This window comes from Martes martes, assembly GCF_963455335.1.
Source record: "Martes martes genome assembly, chromosome: 10".
NCBI lineage: Eukaryota > Metazoa > Chordata > Mammalia > Carnivora > Mustelidae > Martes > Martes martes.
The window spans coordinates 101,163,197-101,191,035 of record NC_137898.1 but is presented as its reverse complement, the minus strand read 5'-3'; the positions used below and the strand labels follow the sequence as shown (position 1 = coordinate 101,191,035).

At 51.4% G+C, this 27,839-nt stretch overlaps 3 protein-coding genes across 8 annotated transcripts in view; 2 read left to right on the top strand and 1 right to left on the bottom strand.

Annotated features, from left to right (window-relative positions):
- Positions 1–158: 158 nt before the first annotated feature.
- Positions 159–5,066, bottom strand: DPAGT1 (dolichyl-phosphate N-acetylglucosaminephosphotransferase 1). 4 transcript variants are annotated; one of them, XM_080817574.1, is made up of 9 exons: positions 4,614–4,986; positions 4,159–4,279; positions 3,773–3,986; positions 3,378–3,524; positions 2,043–2,127; positions 1,497–1,685; positions 1,097–1,184; positions 782–937; positions 159–703 (listed from the first exon to the last, which is right to left on the bottom strand). In XM_080817574.1, the coding sequence occupies exons 1-9, from the start codon at positions 4,772–4,774 to the stop codon at positions 638–640; spliced, it is 1,227 nt and encodes a 408-aa protein (XP_080673700.1). In that variant the 5' UTR covers positions 4,775–4,986; the 3' UTR covers positions 159–637. The 4 variants fall into 4 exon arrangements, with proteins under 4 accessions (XP_080673700.1, XP_080673701.1, XP_080673702.1 ...); XM_080817575.1 differs by having other exon boundaries at positions 3,773–3,893; positions 4,614–4,966; XM_080817576.1 differs by lacking the exon at positions 4,159–4,279 and having other exon boundaries at positions 3,773–3,970; positions 4,614–5,066.
- A 5,701-nt stretch (positions 5,067–10,767) lies between these two features.
- C2CD2L (C2CD2 like) lies at positions 10,768–19,770 on the top strand. Of its 2 annotated transcripts, none has more exons than XM_080817134.1 (14): positions 10,768–11,341; positions 13,329–13,424; positions 13,796–13,915; positions 14,084–14,194; positions 14,283–14,399; positions 14,494–14,605; positions 14,748–14,856; positions 15,667–15,731; positions 15,821–15,948; positions 16,047–16,221; positions 16,912–17,013; positions 17,140–17,276; positions 17,364–17,649; positions 18,678–19,770. In XM_080817134.1, exons 1-14 carry the CDS (start codon positions 10,988–10,990, stop codon positions 18,887–18,889), a joined length of 2,124 nt encoding a protein of 707 aa, XP_080673260.1. In that variant the 5' UTR covers positions 10,768–10,987; the 3' UTR covers positions 18,890–19,770. The 2 variants fall into 2 exon arrangements, with proteins under 2 accessions (XP_080673260.1, XP_080673259.1); XM_080817133.1 differs by having other exon boundaries at positions 10,854–11,341; positions 17,143–17,276.
- A 3,310-nt stretch (positions 19,771–23,080) lies between these two features.
- HINFP (histone H4 transcription factor) overlaps positions 23,081–27,839 on the top strand; it is a 10,952-nt gene continuing 6,193 nt past the window's right edge. For both annotated transcript variants that reach the window (XM_080817088.1, XM_080817087.1), the window contains exon 1: positions 23,081–23,100. The gene's annotated coding sequence lies outside the window, so the exon portion shown is untranslated. The remainder of the gene's footprint in view (positions 23,101–27,839) is intronic.

Genomic DNA, 27,839 nt, shown 5'->3' with positions numbered 1-27,839 from the left:
GATCTCAGTTCTTTCTGTTCACTTCTTGTTGCAAGGAGCCTCCTATGCTGAAAGGAAAAGGACTGGGCAGAGGGATGGGCATCCTCTTGGCTCCACCAACCCTCCCAACCTACCCTCAAATGCCCATATAGGAAATATACCTACAGGAACAACAAGAAGAAAAAGACAACACTTTATTGTCACCACTGGGAGCACCTGGCTCCCCCCCACCCCCGCAGTCTGCCCTTACTAATCAGAATACTTAATTTATAGTCAAATATCAAGTAATTTTAAAGCCTGTGTCCCTATCCCCCAGCCAGGGTTCTATCCCCAGGCCCCACATATTCCTTGAGAGTCCAAGTCGTGGATAACTGCATAAAAGTGGCAGTATCCCACCTCAGGAGGCTGTAAAGACGGGACGGAGAGAGAGAGTGGCAGCTGAAGGAAGCCACAGGCAAAGTCCAACAGTCAGTAGAGGGCAAGACATGCCCAAGATGTCAATAATCACAGCGAAACGGAATCACTAAGTATAAAATCTGGGGGAGAAGAAGACGTGGTGGGTAGAGGCCTGGGCCAGGAGGCTTTCCTGGTCAGGAAAGAGGTTGGCCTGAGTCAGGAACCCTGCAGACTGTGCAGTAAAGTGCAAGCACTGGGGGACTCAGACATCGTAGAAGAGCCGGACAAGCTGGTACCGAATGGAGAAGGTGACGGCACTGCCAAGGATCTGTGAGGAGAAACACGCTAGAGTCAGAACCGTGGAGAAAGGGAAACAAGGAGCTACAAAGCCCTTCCCCGACCACACCTGTAGCAGCAGCAGGAGCAAGGTCAGGTTTCTCTCATGCATGGGCCCGATGACTTTAAGGAGCAAGTTGATGAGGGTCATGTTGTTACACTCCGTGAAGCCACCATCCTCATGCTCGCTCTGGCGCACTGTCACTAGCTGGAGGCTCTCTGCTACCTGGAGGGGCCAGAGGTGGAGAGAACTTCAACTCTGCTTCAGCAACGGAGATCTGCTTCGTACTTCCAAACTCCCCTTGGATCTGATGCAGGCCTAGGATCCCCAGTCCCTGAATTCCAAATGACAGCCTAGAGCCTTACCTCCTTGTTACCCTGTTACCTTTAGAATAAAGGTGCCCAAGAAAGAGAGGTTCTTGGTCTTGAACTTGGAATAGCTCATCTCCAGTTTGCCTGTCTTGGTATTGAGTCTGCAGGGGGAAGAGAGCTTTATGTGACTGGGCCACTACTCCAAGAACTCTCCTCACTGTGGTCAATTAATAGGAAGAGCACCAAACGTGGCATCAAACGACCTAAGATCTATTGCTGGCTCTGCTTACTACTGTGTGATCAGAGCTGATTAAATTACGTAGGTGAATGTGCTCTGTAATTTAGAAGGGCTAACCATGTGGAAAGAGCCCTTCTTTGGGCCCACTCCCTTTGCACAGCAGGTGTATAAGGCCGGCTTTACGCATCCCAAGTGAAAAAGCTACGATGTCCCTTTCAAGCCCCAAAGTGGCTACCTGGGAATACGGTGGCGAGGGCAGGGTATGATATGCAGGAGCTGAGGCAGTGAGTAGAGGAAGTTGAACACCTGGGGCATGAAGAAGAGTAGCATGGTCTTGCTGAAGTGTCCCAAGATGCCCACCACGGCAAAGGTCATGCCAGCAAAGTAACAGAAGGTATCTCCCACAAACACCCGTGATGGGTACCTGTGTGGGGGAGAGGATCTGAGCCAGTGGTAGGAGGCACTATCCATCTTTTCTCTCAAATTACATCCCCTGGGCCCTGGGCTAGCCCTGACTCTAGTTCTGGCCCAGAGGAGACTCTAGCTCTTCCAGCAACTGTCCAGGACCCAAAGCCCTGCATTCGTCTCTTCTGGGGCCTCCACAGCACTTGTTTCTAACTGCGACTGGGCAGGGAGCAACTGAAGAATATTTCCAACTAGAGACCCAGAAACACTCAACATAGGTGTGCGCAGGTTTAGCCTCTCCAGGAGCTGGGTCATGACCAGGACCATACTCATTCTACAATCACATAGCTATCCCCCTAGCCACAGGCCCACTTACCAGTTATGGTAGAGCAATCCCAAGGTGGTGAAAAAAAAGGGTATCATGAAGTAGAGGGAAAAGACATGATCATCTCGACAATCACCTTTGGAAGCAGGAGAAAAAGAAAGGAGAAGTTGATAGTACTTCCCTGCATATCTGGGTCCTATTTTTGTCGCTAAGTTCTGTCGCAAGGGGTACTCTCCCTGTCTCCCAAGTCACATTCAAGAACTCACTACCCCTTTTGTGTCACCCAGGCAATTCCTAATATTCCACCCTTGTTCACGAATCCTTCCTAAATGAGTTACTGTCTTCAATTTGGTTTAGATCAGTCAGACCTAGGTTTGAATACCAGTTTTACTTCCTGTGTGACCTCGATCATGACACATTTAAATTCTCTTCCCCCAGCTTCCTCCACTATAAAATATGGTTCACAAGAACCCTTGCCACATGTTACAAAGTTTAAATGAGATAATGCTTTAAAAGTGGTTTGTTTTACTTTTTTTTTTTTTTAAGATTTTGTCAGAGAGAGAGAAATACTGCATAAGCAGACAGAGTGGCAGGGAGAGGCAGAGAGAGAAGCAGGCTCCCGGCTGAGCAAGGAGACCAATGTAGGACTCGATCCCAGAACCCTAGGAGCATGACCTGAGCCAAAAGCAGCGACTTAACCCACTGAGCCACCCAGGCGCCCCTAAAAGTGGTTGGTTTTAATAAGCATTGATATCCATTAGCCAAAGACCACCAGAAACACACCTGCACTCAAAGCTGGGTTTACTGACTTGTAACAAGGGAAACATTGGAGACCACATACCACAGGCAACCATGGGATGCCTCAGTAAGAGGGTATTAGGAGGATTTGTTTTAAGTGATTCTGGGGAGAAAGCAAGGAGGTGGAGTTTTGCCCTAGACTGGGTGCTGTCAATCGAAGTAATTGTATAAGTGAGCATCTCAGTTTTGTCTAAAACACACGAGGAACTGTTATCAGAAGGAAGCAGCAATTGCTCACGGTAGCCAGAAGAGGGAGACCTTAGTCATCTTTGAAGGATGCACAAAATGTGGTTCTGTCTATACTTGGACATGTTTATGGAGGGACCTGGGTTTACTCTATATCATGGTCATAGACTGACCCTGTCTGACTTAGAAGTTCTGTGAAATGGTTTACATTCAACAGAAGACTATGGCCTACCTATTAGTGCCAATCCAACTAAAAATGACAGGGCCGCTATTTTTCTTTCTTAACATTTAATATATCTTCATATATTGCTTTTCTTCCCCCGGAACTCCCCAAAGCCAGGTATCAGGCAACTTCCTTAGCACTCAGACTTCTCTTCTCTCCCTACTCCCAATCCCACCTACCTTCCAGCTCCACCAGATTGAAGATGATGATGGAAGCAGCAATGACTAGTGACTGGCCAGCCTCTAGGCCATTAATTCCTGCTAGGATATTGATGGCATTGGTACAGAACACTGCCAGCAGCCCCATGTAGACATAATACAGGATCCCTGGGGGAAGAAGACAGAAGTGTGCCACCCATAGAAATGAGGACTTAAGGATTTTCTGCTGAAAAAAGTGGTGGGGACAGAGGATTGGACAAAGAACCAACAGAAAGGATCTTAGAAGACACAGGGACAAGTCAGGGACACTTGGAGGAGAATCTGGAGTACCAGGAATGATGCTCTGCTAGTTATCTCCCAGGGTGAGTGTGCCCTGAAGTAGGGGCCACAGGGGCAGCAGTGGCAGGGCTACTCACCCAAGTCCAGGTGCAGGCCAAGAATGGGCCGGAAAGGCTTGGGCACCACAATGGTCGTGTTGCCAAAGTTGGTGAAATAGACCATGAGAAGAGGTAGTGAGGCAGCTGTAGGCAGCAGCAGCTTATGACGCCAGCGCAGATTCAGTACATCATCCGCAAAGCCCAGGAAAATCATGCAGCAGATGGCAAGGAGCGCACCTATCAGGGCCACAAACTGGGGGAGGCTCGGGCAGGTCACAGCTCAAGCCTACGCCCACTTCATCTTTCAAAACTGCCTGTCTTTTTGCTCTTTCCTCAGCCCCTCCACCCAAACCCAAACAACCCCAGCTCTCTCAGGTAGCTTCCAGACCCCGGCCACAAGTAACCGCCCCCACTCACCCACTTACTTCATGGTGCGGGAAGGCTTTACACCGCTCCTCCATAAAGCAGTTCAGGAAAGGGAAAGGGATGAAGCAGAAGAGGATGATAAGGAAAACAGCACCGCTGATCACTCCCTGGGACTCTGGGCTGTGGCCCAGCAGCAAAGGGAGGGGGCGGAGGGAGAGGAAAGGGGGCGTGGTCACTCACTAGTGCGGGCACACCAGTGCGGGCCCATCTAATGAGGAAAGGGGGTGCGGAAGGGCACCAGTGCTGGAATCCCTGAAACGCCCGAGGGTCCCCTCAACCATAACATCCCTTCCCAGTGTTGGCCAGTGCTGCCCTTCATCTCCCAGAATCCCGAGCTGTCGGCGGAGTTAGGACTCCGTCACCGCGGGGTCAGGCACCCCAGTTCCCGCCCGTGCCCTGCGGGCCCCTTCCTCTGCCCTTGCCTCCCGCCCGGGATCCGGGTGCCACCGCTCACATTTGCTGCCGGCCGGTTTTGTTCAGGTCCTGGCCACAGAGGTGCGCGGCGATGAAGTGGCCACGGAAAGCGGGGATGAGGGTGACTGTGGCCACAAATCCCAGCAGCGAGCCGATCAAATTCACCAGTAGTGGCATTGGCAACTCCGGGAAGGCCCACATGACGACCAGGCAGGAGCCCCGCTCCGCCACCTCCTCACCTAACCGACAAGCCGGGCGGAAGCCTTGAGCCTCCGGCAGAGAGGAGTGGCCGCTCCCCACAGGCTGGGTCTTCCCACAGCAGCCTGAACGAAACCTAACAACTCTGACTTGAGGCGCGCTCAGGACTCCCGCGAGCCTCTACAGCGCAACCTCGGCTGTGTCCCCACTGCACTAGCATACCCACTGTTTCCTCCCGGATCTTGTTCGCAGAGCAACCAGCGTCCTGGAAGGCGGCGGCGGCCATTTTTAATATGGGCACGTAAAGAGAGGGGGACCCAAATTATCCTTTAAACTGCGTCTTTACTTGAGAGTGTTCACCACGAGGGTATTGGGAAAACAACTAAAGACAGACAAACAAAAGCGGATACTCTCCTAACGCCATATTAAAAATGTATAGCCCGAAGCGGACAAACTCTTTGCCCGGTTCCAAGATGAACACCTCCTGTCCCACGTGTCTGACACCACTTACTCCCGGTTCCACGTCAGTTTTAGGTCCGCCGGCCGCAGCCGGTCACGTTTAAAGGGCCAGTACCCCGCGTTTCCGCCGGGCTATCCCTGGAGCGGGGAAGATGGCTCTCGGAAGCAACGGGGAAGGCAGGAGGGACGAGGGTGAGGAGCCTCTCCTGCTCGCGGTAGAAAACCTGTTGCCAATGTAGTCGGAAGTCAAGATAAACGCAGCTTAGTTCCCGGGAACGCAGCTACGCTTCAGAAGCTGCTGTAAATTCTAAAACCGAGACACTTGATAAGTCCCTCCCACTCCTCCCACTCCATGTTTTTCTCGTCCTCCATTCAGGTACTTTGCCTTCATCATCCCACTGCCTTCTGCCCCCGCAGCAGCAGTAGTTGCCGGGCAACCCAGCGGGGCATTTCACCACTGAAGGCACTGGCAGTGCCCTCCGGTCTTGAATTTAACCCGGGACTTGGCTTTCCTTGGTCCTCCTTTGTGCCAAGCTCCCAAACCGAGGAGGCCAGGCTGTGGCTAAGGAAGCAAGAGACTCAGCCCCCACACGTGGCTTCCTGCGGGTCCTCTTCCTCCAGGTTACCGTGCCTTCTGCTTGGCACCTATGCCCTTACAAATAACAGTTCACCAGCTTCATTCCCTTTCATTCACCAGCGGGGTCTCAGTGGAAAGTGATTTACGTTCCATAGAGAGGTGACCACCATCTGGGACTACAGAGACAACTTAAGTATCCCCTCACTTTGTCCCCTCTCGGAAATCCTGTGCTCCAGAAGTCAGGGTCAAGTTGACTCTTTTTAGGCCAAAGATGGTCTCTCCTGCCTCTCAAAACTACGTGTTAAATGTCCCTCCTACTTGAAGGCAGCTCTAATTAGCAACAAAAACTGCCTATGTATGAAATATACTTAATATACATAGAGTAATCCCAGTAACATACTTGATAGTATTCCACCAGATTCTCAGTACCTCTTATCCCACTGGTTGTGTGTGTGTGTGTGTGTGTGTGCACATGCGTACATGCATTTGTGTCTTTTAGGCTGGAAACTCCCAAGAGGCAAGTGTTTTCTACTCCACAGAGTATCCCCATGGGGCTAAGGACACAGAGATATCTGTATACAAGGCATCGTCCCACACAATGAGTCTGGGTCTTAAAGAAGGACAAATGGCAATTGGAGCACATGGAAGGAGCAATTAGTTGTGACCAGGGAGGTAAGTAGTCTCTCCAAAGATTTCAGTAGGTGGCAAGAGTGGAAGGGCCTCCCAAGAAGGGGAAGTGAGACTCCAGGAGCAGGTGGAAAGGAGGAGCTTGTGGGAGCCTCAGAGGAGGCAGCATTCAGTTATCTTGTTGATCGGGAGCAGGCTGAGACTCCCTGGAGGCTGGAGGGACAGCGTATCTATTTCCTTCCTTATTAGGAGTTCAGTCCTAATAAATCTTCCTTCCAACCTGGCATCAGGAACCTCTGACTTTTCTCCAGAGATCATTAGCCACCCCCCAGCCTCCGTATAACCCCCACTGGAACAGGGTTGGGAGGGGACTTGTTCAAAGACAAATCACTAGAGATTCCTCATCCAATATACATGTTACCATCAGAACATGGTTACTGGGGTACTGGCATTACAATATTTTTGTTCCCATGATGGAAAATGCCCAGTTGATTATCAGCCTAATTAGGAGAAGCAAACACAGGACTTGGCCACACTTGATATTTTGTGCCTTTCCTGGTAAAAATTCAAAACATTTGCCTGAATGTTAAAGCTGGTCCTAGAATTCACAGATCAGGTGAGTTGTCAGTGGCTTCTGCTGGTTTCTTGGGCTGAGTAAACAACATCTGAGATGCGTGTCTCCTACTAGGAGGCCCTGAGTGCCTCCCACTGAGCAAGGCCAATCCGTTGTTAAGTTGGATTGCCTGTCAAAGTCTGTCCCAAATATGTCTTACAGCGCCTAAAAAGTCCATGAGACAGCTTTGGATAGTCTGGGGCAATGACACTTGCAAGACCCTATCCGTGGCTCTTTCTAGGCAGTTGAGTTACTTTTTCCTTTTCTTCCTGCTTCTCCCCTATCAGTGTATCAGAAGTTGTTAGCTGAGGGGTGCCTGTGTGGCTCAGTTATTAAGCCTCTACCTTTGGCTCTGGTCATGGTCCCGGGGTCCTGGGATCTGGCTCCCTGCTCAGTGAGGGGCCTGCTTCTCTCTCTCCCACTCCCCCTGCTTGTGTTCCCTCTCTCTCTCTGTTTCTCTCCCTCTGTCAAATAAATAAATAAAATCTTAAAAAAAAAAAAAAAAAAGAAGTTGTTAACTGAAAGCAAGCCCCAAGATCTCCCATTCCATTGAGATAACATGAGCTTTCAAAAGATGCAAACAATATAGAAATTCTTAGTGTTGGCATGTATAATGGAATGTCTTGTTAGACTTAAAATTACAAAGGATTTACTAATCCCTACTATATTTGTGGGAAACTTTTAAGTACTGCCAGGACACAAAGTGATATAAATGCACTCCTCTTCCTCCCAGCAAAGAGTCTGCTTTAGCATATTAAAGCACCTTGGTTGAATATGAGGAAAGACAGATGACTGTGACAGGAGCCCCACTCTTTTTTTTTTTTTTAAAGATTTTATTTATTTGTTTTATTTTATGGGGTTGGGACAGAGGGAGAGGGAGAGAATCCCAAGCAGACTCCACACTGAGCATAGAGCCTGACATGGGGTTCAGTACCACAACCCTGAGATCATGACCTGAGCCAAAACCAAGACTTGAACTGAGCCACCAAGGTGCCCTTACAGGGTCCCCGCTCTTTTTTTCTTAAGATTTATATATATATATATATATATATATATATATATATATATATATTTAAAGATTTTATTTATTTATTTATTTATTTGACAGAGAGAGAGAGAGAGAGAGAGAGAGAGTGAGAGTCAGCACAAGCATGGGGAGCACGAGAGGGAGAAGCAGGCTCCCTGCTGAGCAGGGAGCCCAGTGCAGGGGCTCGATCCCAGGACCCAGATCATGACCTGAGCTGAAGGCAAACGTTTAATCAACTGAGCGACCCAGGCGCCCCAAGATTTTATATATATTTTTAAAATATTTATTTCCTTATTTAAGAGAGAGAGTGCGAGCGCATGCCAGCACAAGCAGAGGGAGCAGCAGGCAGAGGGAGAGAAAGAAGCAGGCTCCCCACTGAGCAGGTTCCATCCCACAAGATCCCCGGGACCACAACCTGAGCCAAAGGCAGACACCCAATGAACTGAGCCACTCAGGCACCCAAAGATTTTTTATATTTGAGAGAGAGAATGAGAGAGAGAGAGCATGAGCAGGGGGAGGGGAAGGAGGAGGGGGACAGAGAGAGAGACAAGGGGAACAGGGAGGGAGCCCGCTGAGTAGGGTGTCCAACATGGGGCTCAATCCTAGGACACCAAGATCATGACCTGAGCAGAAGTCAGATGTTTAACTGACCGAGTCACCCAAGCGGCCTGACAGGGTTACCACTCTAAAGCAGCTTCCTCGTGAGTGGGAAAAGCAGACATAAACAATCAGCTAGACTCTAAGACAGAGTAAGTGCTAGAGATCTAAGTAACAAGTGGAAGGAAGAGTAGTGGGGCTAACATGGGAGACTCGTGTGAGACTGAACCGTGAAGCAGTGTCTGGCCACCCAGGGCCCAGTGCTTAGTGGAGGAGTTCAGGAAATAAATCCAAGAACTCAGAGAACTGAGATTCCCTAGGAGGTTGGGGGGTTCCTGAAGAAGGACTCCTGGGGAGGAGTGTCTGCATAGTGAAACTGTACACCTAGGCAACTTCTTATATAACCTGCTTCCCTAGCTCTAGCCACTTCGCCCAATGACAGCTTACTCTTGGGGTCTGGCCCTGAGTTCTCTCCTCCCTTCATTGCATGTCTTTTCCTCCCTTTATGATTAGAAACTTGCATTCTCGGGGCACCTGGCTGGCTCAGTTGGAAGAGCATGAGATTCTTGATCTCAGGATCATGAGTTTGAGCCCCACATTGGGTGTAGAGATTAATTTTAAAAAAATTAATAAACTTTAAAAAAATGCTAGGAATCTTCCATGATTTTTGGTGTCCAGTGATGATGCACGGGCAGGGCTATCGCAAGGCTTGTCCATCACCAGCCATCTCCCCATCGCTCCTTACAGTGAATTCCTAGCATCCCAGGCTACCCCACCACCTCCTCTGGTTCAGGAACCCTGTTGCTGACCTGCCAGATCCTGCCTAGCTCTGCAGCCCCACACTTTAGAAGGCATTGTATTCCCAGATACTCATTCCTTGGACTACTGGCCGGATTGGGGAGAGAGATTAATACCTTCCCTGTTACCTATCTGGGAGCTGAACACTTGGCCATATGTAGCTGGAGAAGAAGGGTCTCTTGGGGAATGGGGGCTCCTTTGAATCCTGTTGCAAGAGTTCCCTCCCCCTCCCTTCAGAGGGAAATGATAAGCCCCTGTCCTATACGGATGGAATCTACTCCCTCAAATCTAGGAAAAAGGATGGATCCTGAGGCCAGAGTGTACCTGTAGCATCATTTTGTGTGTTTGTTGGGATATCACATATTTGGATGGCATCACATTTTCTGGCTGAATCTATTGATAGTCCACTGCTACACTGCCAGCTCCCTTCTCATTACCACCTCTTCTACACGTGCTCCATAGGCAGGAGCTGTTACTATGGAAATATATTATTTTTAAAAACAGAAACAGCCCCAGGCTTGGGAAGTATCTCCAGAACAAACCCACACGAGCAAGGAGGTTAATAGGGTGTTCCTGAATCCCAGCTCCTAGTGGGAGGGAGGTGGTGGTGATGGAGGGGGCTTAATATTCCATGTTCTATTCTCAGAGTCTACCAGGTTCAGGTTCTTTCCGGTCGGTATCTCCTGGACCACTGCCAGGCACTTCTATCTAGGAGGGATGCTCTGCACTTAGTTATCCAGGGCCTAGCTTAGGCCAAGAAATGGGAAGGTGCTGAGCCTGGCGGTGTTGAGAGAAGGGGGCGACGCTCTCCATGGGGTTCAGGTACTTAACCCCCACAACGCGTCAAAACTGTAAAAATCTAAGCTGCGCTGGGGAAATCAGAGGCGGTATCTCAAGCGAGTGAAGTTACTCCTGCTGTGAGCTCAGGGGAAGGGGAGTACCCCGATTTCAGTATGGGGCGGGGTGGTCAAAGATCCCGCCTATTTTCAACCCCGGAACCTCCTCCACTCTGTGTGGTCCTCCCGCCCTCCTCTAAGCCTTGGAGCCCCGGACTCGCCAAGCCCCGCCCAGCGCGGGTGCGGCTCCTTTAAGGGCGGGTGGGGGCGGGGCGCCGGCCGTGTTGTCAGTGTCAGCTTTGCGCACGCAGCCCTTCCGGAGCCGGTGCCGGTCCTCGATCCCCCACGTCTCTGCAGACGAGTCCCCGCCCGGGTCCGGGAGGGCCCGCGCCGTGGGAGGAGTCGGGCGCTGGCCGGAGACTAACCCAGGTCGGACTGCCGGACCAACCAAGGAGGGAACCGGACGGCGCAGAGAGGGACCCCGACGTCGCGACCCCCCAGGACTCCTCTCATCGATCTGTGGCACCCGCTAGTTCCGGACACCCAGCCCCGCAGAGCCCCCGAGCCCGCGCGCGCCCAGCCCCGGGGGAGCCCGCCCCCGCCCCGCGGCCCGCCCGGGCCATGCTCCCCCGGGGCAGCGGCTGAGCCCGAGCCGGGGCCCGGATCGGAGCCCGCGAGGAGCATGGATCCGGGCTGGTGGCAGCAGGACGTGGGCTGGGCGGCCCTGCTGATCCTTTTCGCCGCCTCGCTGCTCACGGTGTTTGGCTGGCTGCTACAGTATGCCCGGGGCTTGTGGCTGGCGCGGGCCCGTGGGGGCCGGGGCCCGGGACCCGCCTTAGCTGCGGAGCCCGCGGGCTCCCTGCGGGAGCTGGGCGTGTGGCGCTCGCTGCTGCGGCTGCGGCCGACTCGGGCCGGCGCCCCCGAGGAGCCAGGCGTCCGGGGCCTCCTGGCATCGCTCTTCGCCTTCAAGTCTTTCCGAGAGAACTGGCAACGGGCTTGGGTGCGAGCGCTGAACGAGCAGGCCTGCAGGGACGGGGTGAGTTGGACAGGAGCACCTGAGTGTTCCCTTCACTCAGCCTTTCCTTCCAAGGGAGGGAAGGAGAGTCTGCTTGTGCCTGGAGGGCCAGATGGGGGTGGGGATCAGCTGGAGAACCCTATGGCTTCTCTTCCCCTCTGGGATTAGAGAAAAGGGTGCAGGTGAGGCTGGAGGTTGTGGAAATCTAGCCATGTCCCATATTCTCTATTCTGTGGTGGAGGTACTCTCTGGCTCCAAACCTGAGCGCAAGTTGCTGTTCTCATAGCAACGCTAATCCCTGGGCCTGAGGGCACTTCCGTGTAGCCTGGGTGCTGGTTGTGTTGGAGGATCGGGGATAGCAGGGAAACAGGTGCACCTGCGGAAGGAATTTGCCTGGTCCTCATGCCACCACACCCAGTTAACATTTCATGCCCCTAATCCCTGGTTTGACCAGGCAGATAGATCCCCAAGGAGCCTGAATTACCAACCCCGCCAAGCCTTTAGTAATTTCACTGATACAGACTCACACATCCTCCTTTTTGCTGACCTGCAGCATATATGTTGGGGAAAAGGTGTTAAGGCGGAGAGCAGATCTGTGCCCTTCTCAGTGGATGAGACTGGAGCTGCCCCTTGAGGGTCAGTCACAAACCAGCCCAACCTACTTCCTCCCATTGCACCATGGGCATCTGGTCTCCCAGGAAGTAGGGCAGGAAGCGTGGTCATAAGACTGAGGTGGGGTGGGAGGTAGAGGCCTCCCTGTCATGGGGCCCTCTCCCATCCTGGCGCAGTGATCTCTCTTTGCCCTCACTATCAGCCCCCTGCCCAGAGTGTTCTCTAGCTCCAGCTCCCACTAGGGCTTTGCTAGCTCCCCAGATGCCTGGAAGCAAAAGTGGCCACACAAGAAGTTGCCCGGTCTCCTCTGTCCAGCTAGCCAGCAGAAAGCCAGATGGCTTCTGTTAGTCCACATCTTGAACTCATCCCTCCACCCAGTTCTTCCTGTACCTTGTCCCTAGGTCAGGAGTGGCTCCTCGGGACAGCTGACTCAGCTGGACATTGGCCTCCCTTGCAGGGGGTGGGGAGATTGGGGTTCCAAGCATCCATCTCCCCATCTCCCTGGGCCTGGCCTTCAAACAAGCCAGCGACAGGAACAGAGAAGTTGGTATTCCCTGATTTGCCAGGCTCATGAGTCCCGTGAATTTGTTTCCTCCCATCCCAAGACCTGAGGAAGGGCAGCCAGCTCAATTTGTGCCCCCTTCTCAATTCTTCTTCCCATCCTGCTCTCTGGATGGTGCTTTAGTAGGCTGTTTCCACTGCTGTGTAAGAATTAGGAAGCACTTTCAAGACCTAAGCTAAGCAGCTTTCCGCTGCCTAATACCACCCTGCTGTTTGCCTTGAGGAATTAGCTCAGTCCCGGACCCTTGAGCCCTCTGAGCTTGCTTTTCTTCCCAGTCCCTCTGGGAAAGTTCCCCAAGGCCATGCTGAGCTAGTCTTCAACCCCAACAATATGGATAGGGTCATACCCTTGAGTCTCCGCATCCTATTTATCTGGAAGAAGCCTTAGCCTCGTTTCTTCAACTCTTGTCTTGATTCAAGTGGCCTTGCTGCCTTTACCCTTAGCTCAGCCGTGTCCCTCTCTCCCCAGTTACATGTATGTACCAACCAAAACCTTTATTATTATTTTTTTCTATGCGTACCTTTCTTTGGGGGTAGGTTGGGGGATGAAGAAGAAGGTGAGGGGAAAAGAGGGAGGCTCCTGAAATCTAGGGTCTTCTGCTCAAGGTGATCTGATCTTTGAGTGGTCTAGCTCCACGGCTCTCCCTAGTAACTGCAGGCCCCAGAGGGGTGTGGTTCTAGGGGAACACTTCCTGTCCTAAAGTCCTGAGCCAAGGAGGGGCCAGCAGCCAGCCTGCAGCCTCCGCAGTGCCAGGGCCCAGCCAATAACTGAGCAGGCCAGCCCTGTGGGGGGCAGCTCCAGAGACCTGAGCGTATGTCCACATTACTCCCTCAGAGTTCCATCCAAATCGCCTTTGAGGAGGTGCCCCAAGTCCCACCCAGAGCCAGCATTAGTCATGTGACCTGCGTAGACCAATCGGACCGTACCATGGTAAGGGTTTACAGGGCACTGCCTTCCACAGGGCCTGAGGGGGGCTGATCCCAAGAGTTCCTTTTAGTCTGGGGGCTCTTGACTTGGAGTCTCTGAATGCCTTTGGCATCCAAGGACTGGCTTCAGGAAGTCTGAGAGCCACATTCAAATTACATGCAAAACGGGGCACATGTGTATATATCTGCATTTTTCTGGACAGAGGAGTCTTTGGGTTGTATTTAATTCTTTTATGGGCTTGTGACCCCAAAGAAGTGAAGTCCCAAGGAAAAGCAAGTGGGGTGGGCTCTTTATAGGGCAGAGCGAAGCAGGGTTGAGCCCCCGTCCTCCCATCACACCTGACCCTCGTTGCCTCTGTGCCTTACTGGTCTCAGGTGCTGCGTTGCCAGCTCTCTGCTGAGGAGGTGATGTTCCCAGTCTCTGTGACCCAGCAGTCCCCCGCTGCCGTCTCCATGGAGACCTACCACGTCACTCTGACACTGCCACCAACACAGGTGGAGGGGGATGTGGGAAACCGAGTTGGGCAGGGGGTGGTTCAAGGCCTCAGCCTTGCATTCGGGTTCCTCTCTGGGACAGAATTGGGGAAGGGAGGGTCCTGGGGAGTAGGGAGTCAGTTGGAGGCATAAGGCAAGTCAACCCACCCCTTTGTCCATCCCCCGCAGTTGGAAGTCAGCCTGGAGGAAATCCCTGACGAGGGGCTGCTCGTGTCCTGGGCCTTTACCGATCGCCCAGACCTCAGCCTGACGGTGCTTCCCAAGCTGCAGGCCAGGGAGGTAAGGGGGCAGGCTGGGGCGGAAGAGGCAGAGCAGGGAGGCCACGCAGAGCTGGGGGCCCCATCTCTTTGTTCTCTTCACTGTGCAGAGAGGCGAGGAGCAGGTGGAGCTCTCCACCATTGAAGAATTGATTGAGGACGCCATTGTCAGCACCCAGCCGGCCATGATGGTCAACCTCAGGGCTTGCTCTGCGCCTGGAGGCCCGGTAAGTAGGTGCTCAAAGCAAATCGTTTGTAAGTGGAATGTCCCCAGTGTGCTCTGTTGGGACTCCTGTTCTTTTTACCTCCTTCTGCTCTTAGGTGCCCAGTGAGAAGCCACCCATGGTGCCCCAGGCACAGCCTGCCAACTCCAGACCTACACGGTTATTCTTACGGCAGCTTCGAGCATCTCACCTGGGAAGTGAGTTGGAAGGTAAGAGCCAGAAGCAGCTGGGGGACTGCCAAGGCTATGGGTGCAGGTGCTCCCTGCCCTTCTGCCAAGGGTGTGGCTTCATTATTCCTCAGTGGCTTCCTGTCTTTGATCTGAGCATCGTCTAATTTCTGGTTCCTCCCAGGCACTGGGGAACTGTGCTGTGTAGCTGAGCTCGACAACCCAGTGCAACAGAAGTGGACCAAGCCCGTGAGCGCTGGTCCTGAGGTGGAGTGGACCGAGGACCTGGCCCTGTAAGGAGTGACTCCTCCACCCCCACCCCTGCTCTCATGGGCAGACTGAGGATCAAACCCTTCCAGCATAGCTCTGGCATGAATCAGCTCTGCTGTCAGTACACTCTTGTGTGAGCCCCGATTGTATGCCAGTCCCTGGTCTAGGTCCTGGGGATACGAACATGACCAAGTTGATTGCAGGCTCCAGGCAGAGACAGATGTACATAAAGAAGATGGGATAAGGGCTTCAGTCAAGATTTGCCCTGGGCATGCTTAGGTGGGGGAGATTAATTCCCACGGGGGGAAATAAAGATCAGAGTAGGCTTCGTGGAGGAGGTGGCATTTAAACCACACCTTACAGCAAGAATAGGATTTCAACAGAGTGTGACAGAAAAGTATTTTTGGCAGAGGAAACAGCCTGAGCAAAGGGAAGGGGGTGGTTTGACATAGAGAGAGAGACAGGGAGGGCAAGACCAGGGAGGATCCATGCCCAGCATACTGCGCAGAACCCTCTCCTATTCCCTTGGTAAGAGAGGGTGTTTTTTTTGTTCCATTTTTAAAAAAATTTCTTTGATTTAAGTGATCTCTCCACCCAATGTGGGGCTCCATCTCATGACCCTGACATCAGGAGTCACGTGATCTTCCACAACTCAGCTGGCCAGGTGCCCCTGGAAGAGAGAATATTTTTGGAGAGCAGGAGTTAATCCAGTTGGAGCCCTTTTTCCTGCTTGTTTATGTACATCCCTCTTTGCCTCTGGCCTGTGATCAGTTCGAGGGTGGGTTTGGTTTGCTAATCGTCACCCTCCCTGCCTCACCTCCCCTTGGCCACAGGGATCTGGGCCCCCAGAGCCGGGAGCTGAGTCTCAAAGTGCTGAAGAGCAGCAGCTGCGGAGACTGTGAGTATGGGGCAGGGAGGAGCCCCTCTGCTGGGTGCTAAGCGGGGCCTGGTCATGGGCCCAGCTCACAATGCTGTCCCTTTCCCCAGCTGAAATCTTGGGCCAGATCACATTGTCTGTGGGCCCCCCTTCCAGACCTCTGTCCCGAAGGCAGGTCTGCCCACTCACCCCTGGGCCGGGAAAAGCCCTGGGACCTGCAGCTACCATGGCAGTAGAGGTGAGAAGCTGAGCCCAGGGGGGATGACGGGAGGACACCAGGGACTGGGGAAGGGCAGTCTTTGAGCTCCGCCTCTTTGCTCTTCCCCTTCTGGGCAGCTTCAGTATGAGGAGGGCTCCCCCCGGAACCTGGGCACTCCAACTCCCTCCACTCCACGGCCCAGCATCACACCCACCAAGAAGATCGAGCTAGACCGGACCATCATGCCTGATGGCACCATTGTGACCACAGTCACCACCGTCCAGTCCCGGCCCCGTGTAGAAGGGAAACTAGGTAAAGAGAAGGGAGCCCAGTTCGAGCCAGGGTCCCCTGGCTGCAGACCCGTGTGGGGCAGGGAAGGGCAAGGGAAGCCCTAATTCCAGCTCCTCCTGTTTTCCAGCCACAACTTCCTCATCATTTTTGTCTCTCAGACCTCCCCTTACATCCTTCCTTTTCCCCACTGTTCCTCTCCCACCAACCGTCCTGGGATCCTGGGTCTGCCGGGCCCTCCTGCAGGACCCTTGCCCTTCTGTCTCCCCTGTTTCCCGCTGTCTTTTCACAGGTCTCCTGTCAGCCCTTTCCTCAGACCCAGGCACCTAGTTGTCCCTCCCTCCACCCTCAACCTTCTAGCACCTTTGGGATCTGCCAACAAACCCAGTGACCTCTTTGATACTTGTCTCACGCCCGGGGGCCCTCCATGACATTCTTCCCATCTCTGGGGGCCCCACGGGGCTCCCCCTGCCCCCAGGCATCTTCATGGCATCTCCCCACGCCCTGGGTGGGCCCCACGACCCTTCCCCGCACTCCCATTGGTTCCTGTGGTGTCTTTTTGCCCCCCTGGCATCTTATTAATCACCCGTGTGATTAACTGTCCCTTAGTCACCCCTGCCCTCTGAGTCAGCCAAAGCCTGCATCTCAATACAGTAGGGGGTGGGGGCCACTTTAAGGCACCTCCCAGCTCACTGACCCTCCCCCACCCACCAGACTCCCCCTCCCGCTCCCCGTCCAAGGTGGAGGTGACCGAGAAGACGACAACTGTGCTGAGTGAGAGCAGCGGCCCCAGCAGCACCTCCCACAGCAGCAGCCGTGAGTGGGGGATCGGGAGGTGTGAGTGTCGGCGGGCACGGGGGCCCCAGAGTCAAGAAGCCATTTTGTGTGGGACCCAGGAGCCAGGGAGCAGTCAGGTTATCCAGCCTCTGTACCCCACCCCAGCAGGGGAGAGCCACCTTTCCAACGGCTTGGACCCTGTCGCAGAGACAGCGATTCGTCAGCTCACTGAGCCCAGCGGGCGGGCAGCCAAAAAGACACCCACCAAGCGTAGCACTCTTATCATCTCTGGCGTTTCCAAGGTAACGTGGCTCTGAGGAGAGGAGCTGGGATAGGGAGAAAGCCCTGATGGGTCACTCCTGCCCATTAAAACATGTCGCTCCTGCCAGGTGCCCATTGCTCAGGACGAGTTGGCACTATCTCTGGGCTATGCGGCATCCCTGGACGCCTCCATGCGGGAGGATGCAGGAACCAGTGGGGGTCCCTCCTCCCCGCCCTCAGACCCACCAGCCACGTCCCCAGGACCCCTCGATGCCCTCTCCAGCCCCACCAGCGTCCAGGAAGCAGATGAGACAACACGTTCGGACATTTCTGAGAGGCCATCTGTGGATGACGTTGAGTCGGAAACAGGGTCTACCGGTGCGCTGGAGACCCGCAGCCTCAAGGATCACAAAGGTGGGGAGACATTGGCAGCACCCCCTCCCTTTCTTTTATGCCCAGTATCAGGACGTGGGTCCTACTGGACACTTAGGGGAATGGGATTCTCAACCCAGTTTTGCCTTCTCCTTCCTCCGCTAAGGGATCCCCAGAGTTCCCAGCCTGTTTCAGCCAAGCCAGAGTAGATAGAGAAGGAGAACTTACTGCCTAGGCTCCTGGCCTGGATCTGACAGGCGCCAGTGACAGCAAGGGATGCCGGAGTCTTTCCCTTTACCTACACTTTTCTTCCTTCTTGGGTCTAAGCACATATGTTCTTTCCTATGGTCTTTCTTTTTTTCTTCCCGCCGCCTTCCATTCTGTACTCTCTTCCTTATGAGTATAAGGAATCCTACCCCGGGATCAACTCTAGGAATGTCCTTCTAGCAGCCACACGGCTGGCCCAGGGATAGGCGTGGTGCTTTTCTCACTTCTAAGGATGAGGGGCTTGCCCCCCACATTTTTATCCCTCTGCCCATGAGTCTGTCAACCAGGAGTGTATTTAACTGTGACTTAAGCCTGCATCACTTCTTGGGATAATGAGATTCCTAAGTCCAAAGCCCGCTGTGTAACCGCTTTTCTCATTATGTTGGTTCTGAATTTACCTCCTTGATGTTTTCCAGCTGCCCCGCTTCCTGCTTACATCCTGGAATTTGGTTGACGTCAGAGTCAGTGCCTATCTTGTCCTTCCATGGCTTTATGGGCTTTTAGGAGTACCCTCTGCTCAGCCTCTGTCTTCCCATAGTAGAGGCCCAGTTGTCAGTCTGGTGCTAAGCGGCAGTAGCCAGGAGTGCACACAGGAATCCCATAAGCACCTCCATTTTTCTCCTTAGGAAAGATAGAAGGCATATTTTGTCTCTGCTTTCTTTTGTAAGGAAGCCTGGCTTTTAGACAGAGGAACTGCTTCTGTATCTTCGACCCCTGCACGCTTGGTCCTTTCTCTGCTCCCCAGCTCACCCCATGCCAGCTGTGCTCCTCTCTCTGCCTCAGCCTCCCCTCTTCCCCCACAGTGAGTTTCCTGCGCAGTGGCACGAAGCTTATCTTCCGCCGGAGGCCTCGCCAGAAGGAAGCTGGTCTGAGCCAATCACACGACGACCTCTCCAACACCACGGCCACACCCAGTGTCCGAAAGAAGGCTGGCAGCTTTTCTCGCCGCCTTATCAAGCGCTTTTCCTTCAAATCCAAACCCAAGGCCAATGGCAATCCTAGCCCCCAGCTCTGAGGGCCCTTCTCACCTCCTGAGCTAGGAGAGGGCAGGAGTCCTCTCAGCCCACCCCCCACATCCTCTTCCATTCCCCTTCCTGGATTCCCAACAGCCTGGGCCAGGGAAGCCTTCTGGGTTCCAGGAAGCCCTGTGCACCCTGGGCTGTGGGGCCAGTTGGAAGGGTACTTGCAACGGGAAGCATGAGACAGGCGGGCACCCGTTGCTGAGGACGCAGAAGAGGGAGTGGGTGGCTGGGAGTGAGAGGAGGCCTCTGTCCCGGCACGTGTGGGCATTCCTCGGAACTGGTTGCCTGCTGTTGACATTGGCCCCTCAGAGGAGCCCCAGGGTGCTCAGCTCCTCAGCTGGTCCTTCCTCCCCTATTTATTCTCTTTTCTATTTATATGTGTGGTCCAGGACCCTCAGCGAACAGATCAGAGAGGGCATCTCTCCCAGGTGACCCTTCTTTCCTGTCCCAGGAGGGTAAGGCAGTTAATTCCCTTTGGGACAGGACTCCCATGTCTCCCTCAGGTCCCCACTCCGACCAGCACCAGTGTCTGCCTCTGGGGACATTGGCAGCTCACAGAAAGCCGGGCCGGTGCCCCGGAAGGGGGGCAGGTACTCCCCACCACCCTGCCTCCCCTCCTGCTCCTCATCCCTCCCTCCCCTTTATTACTGTTTTTGTACTTGATGCCTTCTCCGTGAGCAGTGGCTCTGTTGGAAGGAGGGAGCCAGGAGCTGGGTGGAAGCCTTCCCCAGAGAAATGGCTTCAGGGGCTTCATTAAAGACTGTGATGATGGTGGCACAAGAGCAGGGCTACACCTCTGTGTGTTGGGAGATGATGATGTCCATTGCTGTGTGATGGCTTGGAATTTAATTTATTAAATTAAAGTCAAATTGGAGTTTATAAACTGGTTATCCTTTGAAAGGTGAGTGAGCAGCAAGGCTGTGGCGTTGGTAGGGTGGGAAGATCAGAGACGGGGGACCCAGATAGTGTGGTGGGGTAGATGACACACATGTTGGGTCTGCTAAGAAGTTCATGCAGGGAAGAAGGTATGCGTGGAGAAACGATGGGAGAACAAGTCTTTGATGGGTGAAGTCATAGCAAAAAACATCGGTCAGAGAAAAATGTCAATCAACTCGTACAGGCATCTTCATTCCCCTTTCTTGAACAGACTGCTCCTTCCAGGATATGATGGGATCCTAAGCATGGATTCTGGATCTAGATGGCCTAGATTTGAGTCTCAGCTCTTCTAATTACCCGTGTGACCCCGGGCAAGTCATGTTACCACAGAGTGCCTCAGTTTTTTCATCTGCAAAATGGGAACTGTGATAGTAGCTATGACTTGGTTGTGGCTGAGAAGTAAATGCACGAAGTGCTTACTATTCTGCTGGCATATGGTCAATGCTGAATAAGTGCTAACTGTTGCCTCACAAGAGACAGATTGGGAGGGGGAAGTCTCATAAGGGTTTCATCATACTGAAAAGTCTTTCATTCCTAAATATGGCCTAGTTTCAGGGAGTTCTGGCTGCTAGCAAAATCTACACCCCTGGTTCCCGTTCTGTGGGACCTTACCCAGAATTTGAACCAGGTAAGCTGCTGCAGGATGTCAAGACAGAGCCCTGGACCAGGGACAGAAAGCCTGAGTGTGCCACAGACACACCAAGTAACCTTGGACAGACCACTTCTCCTTTCTGGACCTCCACTTCCTCATCCCTAGAATGAAGAGTGACCTAGATAATCATTCAGGTCACCTCCAGCCTCACCATTCTAACTGACTTACATCACAGGGGGTTTAGGGCACATGCCTTTGGGTAGGCAGCATGGAACTGTCAATCTTTCCCATGTCCCATCCATACTAGTCACCGAATATAGGATTTTTATTATTTATTTATTTATTTATTTGGGAGAGAGAGAGAGAGAGCACCATCAGGGTGAGGAGCAGAGGGAGAAGCAGACTCCCAGTTGAGCAGGGAGCCTGAGAGGGGGCTCAGTCCTGGAACTTGCTCTGAGCCTAATGCAGACACTTAACCACCTCAACCCCCGAATATAGGATTTTTTGGTAAAGATTTTATTTATTTATTTGACAGAGAGAAAGGTCACAAGTAGGCAGAGAGGCAGGCAGAGAGGGAGGGGAAAGCAGGCTCCCCACTGAGCAGAGAGCCCAATGCGGGGCTCCATCCCAGGACCCTGAGATCATGACCTGAGCCGAAGGCCGAGGATTAACTCACTGAGCCACAGAGGCGCCCCCCGAATATAGGATATTTTAGTAAGAGTGGCAGACTATGGATGTTTGGTTAACTTGGATATGGTGATATGCTCAACTCTAGGTCAAGAAAACTCAGAGATTTATCAATCTGTTTCCCTTGATCTAAGAAGTAGCTTATTTACCAAGAATAAAGAACAAATCTCAGGATATGCCTGAATTTTCCAACCAAAATTGTAGCTTGTTTTCAAGAGAAGCAGATTGAGATGGAAGTAAATAATGCTAGACAGCAAGATGTGGTCTAAAATTCTGGAGTCATGTGTGGATCCCAGAGCTATCCTGAAATTTTTGCTCTGTAAAAATTGTTTTGAATCTACATAGCTCTGTGAATGAATTTTTCTTCACGAAATTGCTAAATTAAAGCTAAAAACCATCTTCAGTGGTGTAAATCTGAATTAAAAGAAGGTTGGCATTTTGTGTATTACTATAACTGTGCTTTTGAAGGAATGAAGTTGATAAACTATATTTTTATTACTTCAGAATTATATTTTTTAAAAAACCCGATTTTAAAATAGGGACAACACCATAGTCCACTGTTAGTAACAAACTTCATGCACAAATTTCTGATTTTACTCTGACTTTGTCATTTTTAACAGTGTCTTTCATTTATATTGAACATTTAATGTGTTTTCTGATTATATGAATCATATAGGCTTAATTTTAGGTTAGAAAAATACAGAAAAATGTAACAAAATAAATCTCAACCCCAATGAATTTACTAAGGTACATTATTTAACAAATATGTCTCGAACCCTTAATATTTGAGCTGCTAGGCTAAGTGATGGAGTCACGTGGGTGAAGAGCACATACAACCCCTGCCCTCCCTTACTGGAAGACTTGGGAAAAGAAGCACCTTCACTGAGACCGGAAGAATGAGTAGGAGTCAATCAGATACATGTCAGAGGGGGAGAAGGGGTAAGATGGCACCAGGCAGAGGAAACAGCAAGTACAAGGCAGGAAAGGTAAAAGGCGGCTAGGTGTGGTCAAGAAACTGAAAGAAACTGGGCTGGAGAGCAGAAAGTGAGGACCAGGACTAAAGACACGGTGGCAGTATGCAGGACTCAGATACCGAAGGGTCTAGAAAGCCTCAGTATGGTTTGGGGTTTTTGCCTCCGGGCCACAGGCGGCCTTGAAGTGTTGAAAGCAGGGTCGTGGTTTAATCAGAATTTCTTCGTGGGGAAGGTCTTGTAGGGAAGGAAACCAGGTAGTGTAGACATGGGGCTGGGCGTCGTTAATAGACTAGCGAGGGGACGGCGAAGGGTGGGGGGTGAATTTGAGAGCTCCGGTGTTTAAGAAGTTAAAATTCACAGGACTTGGGCGGAGGATGGTAGGTAAAGGATGAGGGAGGAATCAGGGAGGACTGCTGGGTTTCTGGTTTGAAGGAGTGGATAGATAACGCGGCTGTTTACTGAGTCTCGGAAGAGGAGAGGTGGTGGAGGGAAAAGATGGCACTGGAATGCCGATATTTAAGAAATCAGAGTAAGAGGGTGAGGGTAGAGGTAGAACTTCAGTTTGGGTCGAGAGGGGCTGACAGCTCGGTGCACGCAACCCTGAGCGCAGCTGCCACCGCCTCCCGCTCCTCCTCCCTGCGCTCGCCGGCAGCTAACGCAGTACGGCACGCGAGGAAAGAGAGGCCCCACTCGGCGCTCAGCTCGAGCCCCGCGCAGGCCCAGTGGGTGCCAGCGCGGAGTCTGCGCAGTTGGGCGAATTCGGGACCTTGGGAACCCAGTCCGCGCGGCGTCTGGAACCGAGCCGCGCCTGCAAAGCTACCTTCCCGCAGCCCGCCGGTCCTCACTCCCACCCCTTCCGTATTTTGGTCGCGCACGGTTTCCGTAAGTCGCAGCGGCCATTGGCTGTTAGAGGGATTTGAGAGCGGCGATTGGCTCTCGCTGGCCGTCGCTCAAGCGCCCTTCCGGAGATGGTCCGAGGTGGGAAGAGCTGGAGAGAGCCGGCGGTGGAGGGACGGTAAGCTGGGCTGCGGGTTTCCCGGGGCAGCGTCGGGGTGCTCTCTGAGTAGGCTCCCGGGGCCAGGCTCTTCTTTAGTCACCTCCGCGAGGCTTCTTCTGGCAGCTCGGCCACGTCGGTCTGCCCGGCGCCTGCAGTGCCCCCGACCCCTAACCCCGACTCGTATCTCCCAGCTTCCTCGTCTGGGGCTTCACTGCTTCTGAGACATGGTTACCGCCATGCCTTAGTGGGAGAAGGACTGCGGGAAGCCTGCGAGGCTGCGAGGGAGAGGTTTTACTAGCCGGGGCTGTCTCCTTTTCTCCGAATTCGACCGGTGTTTCAGGGGCCCGGGCCCCGCCGCTTAGGGCAAGTCTTCCCTGCTTCGCTTCTGCACTGGGATTTCTTTCTGTCCTGGCTTCCCCCATCGACGCTTTGTTTTGGCGGTTGTCTTCATACGTCAGAGTCATCTCTTCGGCCAGATTGTGAGTCCTTAGGAGGTTCAGGACGCAGATCTCTCCTTTTCTTGAATATCGTTCAGGGTTATCTGTCGGTGCCTTGCGTTAAAATATATACCCGTAAGTATTTGCTGATTTCTTCTTACTGTGATACCAGATGAAAAGTGTTAGGGATTTCTCCGGTGGTCCTTTTGTTGACCTTTTTGTAGAATTGTGCTTAGATCATCTCACCCTCAGAAGCAAGGATACAAACAGCTAACACTTGTTGAGTTCTGGCGGGATGTTATACTAAGCATTTTAATATACATTATTTAGTTTAGTCCATAAATCAGTTCAGTGGGACAGGCTTAATGATTCCCCTGCTTTATGGGAAACTGAGGCTTAAGTAACTTGCGGGAGGTGACACAGCTAGTAAATGTTGGTGGTTTCTAACCAGGTTTGTTCAGTCTGTCACTAGATGTGATATTAGTATTAGTTGTGATATTAGTTTAATCTATCACTAGTTGTGATTTTACATTAAAAAAAAAACAGGTTCAAGGAAGTTAGGTTATTTATCAAAAAAGTAAAGTAATAAGTTATAGGTTCACTTAAACATTAAAAGAGCTTGTATGAGGGTGTGCTGGTCCTAAAGTTAGAACTGAATGGGGCACCGGCCAGGCTTTCTAGGAGCTCACAGTTTACTGGGGGAAGCTGGCAGAATAACTACTTAATAAAACATGTTTGGGGTATTGTGTATACGGATACAAGGTCTATGGGGAGGAAGGAATCAGACAAGGAGAGATAAGATGGCGGGTGTCAGAGGAAAACAGAACCAAACTCCCTGGCTTTGAATTCTGACTCCTTCACTAGGTTTGTGGCCTTGGGTAAATTACTTAACCTATCAGGGCCCATTACCTCATTTGTGGAGTGGGAGAATAATACCTCGGTAGGTGGGTTGTTGTATTAATGAGTTTTTATTTTTTATTTTTATTTTTTTAAAGATTTTATTTATTTATTTGACAGACAAGTAGGCAGAGAGGCAGGCAGAGACAGAGAGAGGAGGAAGCAGGCTCCCTGCTGAGCAGAGAGCCCGATGCCAGGACTGGGATCATGACCTGAGCTGAAGGCAGAGGCTTTAACCCACTGAGCCACCCAGGCGCCCCTATTAATGAGTTTTTATACATGCAGGACACTTAGAACAGTGCTTTGCCTACTGTAGATACTTAATGTTATATTTTTCGAGGCAGAGTAAAAGAATTGAGACAGGAAACTTGAACCTAGGCTTTCTGACAGTTGGTCCAGTGCCCTCTCCAGTATACAGGGTGCCTCACTGGATTCCTTGCCTACAGAAGGAGGAATGGTGTCCAGATAGTCACTGTCCCACAGCTCCCCAGGATAGAGACAAGCAGGACACAAGGAGAGAAAGTAAAGAACGCTGGGGCACAGTGAAAGGGATTCAGGGAACTTTGCCTAATTTTCAAGTCATTCTAGATATCTAGATGCCTAGAGAGCCCACCTGCTGGGCCTTACCCAGTCTGACAGCGGGTATATGTTTACACTGACTGTGCTCAGCACTGTGCTGGACACAGTATAGGGACACAGATGGGGGTGGTGTGGTTCCTGCTCCAAAGCAGCTAATATTGTCCCAGTTGTGTGAATGAGAATAGAACACATCAAATGACCGTGGGCAGCATACAAATCGGGTTGAGATTTTCTGGTGTTAGCTATGGCAGCCATAGAACCGAAAGGCAGGAGTAATCCGAGGGCAAGTAATTTAGGAAGGCGTCCCGGAATATGATCAGATCCTGACATTGTCTGAAGAGTACAGAGCTCTGGGCTAATGCTGGGAAAGGGAAGGGAAGGGGCGAGGTCCCTGCCCTGAGAAGCCCCTAGTCTGGGGGAGACAGATGTTCCATTCCGTTGTAACAGCGCTGTAATGAAGCTGTACACAGTGCTGCAGGGACAGCAGCTGGATTTTCCAGCTGTACCAGGATAAATTGGAAAGGACTCACCAAGGAAGGGTCAGTGGGCTTGAGGGTAGGTGGAAGTTTCTCAGGCACAGAGTTTCAGTAGTATGTAATGTGTTTAGGGACAGACATGGTTGGATCAAAGAGGGAGAGGAATGAACGGACAGGAGAGGAAGCCAGAGCAGCAGCATGGTGTCCATGAGGAAGAGCATGATCTTCGGGTTAGAGTCAGGATGCTCTTACATCAAATGAAATGAAGTTTAAGGGGCATCTGGGTGGCTCAGTGGGTTGAGCCTCTGCCTTCGGCTCAAGTCATGATCTCAGAGTCCTGGGATTGAGCCCTGTGTCTCTCTGCCTGCCTCTCTGCTGCTTGTGATCTCTCTCTCTCTCTGTCAAATAAATAAATAAAATCTTCATTAAAAAAAAAAAAAAAGAAATGAAGGGGCTGATTCATGGTAGGCCCTCAGTCGTGGTAGTGTCCTCAGTTTCTGGAGAAGTAAGTTGAGGCCAGTTGGAGAAGAGCCTTGCGTGCAGTTCTACATGGACTTGATCCTGTAGGCAGGAGAGAGAGGAGGTTTGGGATGTTATGTCTGACTTAGGAAGGCTTTTCCTACTTTTCCTCCTGTTATTAAGAAAATCATAAGGAAGAGAACATACATTTATAGTACTGGACTGTATTTATCAAAACTGTTAGTTTTATGTGGCCTCTTTATAAGGTGAATCATCTGTCAGAACCTACATGAATATTGTCTTATATGAAACAAAACACTGCAGGTGTTGCACATATTACTAACACTAGACATAAATGAGAAGATAATGTACTGTATGTGTGTGTGTCAGCTTTGATAAATTTTAACTTTTTAAAAATTTTTAAGTAATATAACGCCCAGTGTGGGGCTTGAACTCATGACCCCAAGATCAAGAGTTACATGCTTCACCAACTGAGCCAGTCTGGTGAACAATAAATTTTAACTTTTTATAATAGATTTGGGTATATTTTATGGTATTAAATAATAAATAATAAATAATAGATAATAAATAGTAAATAATAAAACAGACTCGTATTCTAAAATAGACTAGTATTGATTTATCTTATTCGTATTCTTTTTTTTTTTTTTTAAGATTTTGTTTATTTATTTGGCGGAGACACAGCAAGAGAGGGAACATAAGCAGGAGGAGTGGGAGAGAGAGAAGCAGGCTTCCCGCCAAGCAGGGACCCTGATGTGGGGCTCGATCCTGGGACCCTGGGATCATGACCTGAGCCAAAGACACGCTTAATGACTGAGCCACCCAGGCACCCCGCCCCCCAGTTAGTTTTCTTTTTTTTTTCCCCCCATAATTCGTTTTCTAAAATAGACTAGTATTTATGTATTCATGACATACCTAAATTTTTCTTAATCGTTTAGATATATCTAGACTACACAATTCGTCTGGGAATTTTTTCAGATTGTTGCAAACCTCCAGAAAGTTTTCCAATGTATTCTAAAAGTATTGCAGAACTCTGTGTATAAGTGGATCTGCCCAGTTCACATGTCTGTTGTTCAGGGTCACCTGGACGTTTTAGTTCTGAGGATGTTAGGGGAGTGCTCAGTATCTGCTGGGTAGGTTAGGCAAAGGCAGATTGAATGATGGTTTAAAATTCTGGCAGGGACTTAGGATGGATGTAGTAAGAGATAAAGAGCTTTGGGGCTCACCTGCAAGCTGTGTGGGTTAGAAAGAATACGGACTTTGGAGTCAGCCTGACCTGACCCTACCGCCCCACTAGTGTGTGGCCTTGAGCAACCTGAAGTTCTTACCTGTAAGTGAAGTTAAAAATAGTACTTCCCTCATTGGGTGGTGTTGGTAATTCAGTGACATCATGTGATGTGTTGACCTATATAGTAAGCGTGAAATTAAAAACAAAGGGTTCTGTTATCCCCATTTCGAAGCTGAGGATGTTCAGGATTCGGAGGGTGAAGTTACTTGGCCACTGTCACACAGCTAATAGGTGGTGGACACAGGAGTGTGGATTTGAAGTCTGTTCCTTGTCCAAAGCCATGTCTTTGAACTTGTGCACAGTGTTCTGCATTCCGTTGGAATAATTAATTCCTTTTCGGCCCGTCGCTCTGAAGCTTCATGAGAAATTGGCTGTTGAAGTTCTTAGCTCAGTGCCTGGCACCCGCTCCGTGATGTTAGCATGTGTTTTCCCTTCACAGGCCCACCAGGCGGCTTCCAGGGGCTTGAGGAACCAAGCCGCAGTAGCTGTTCCTCGCGGGTCATGGGAGAAACGCCTGCCGGTTCTTGGCAGGCTGTGCACCCGGTCGCCCCCAGCAGCACTTGGTGGAATCCTTGTAGCTGTGGATCTCTTCCTCTTCTAGGG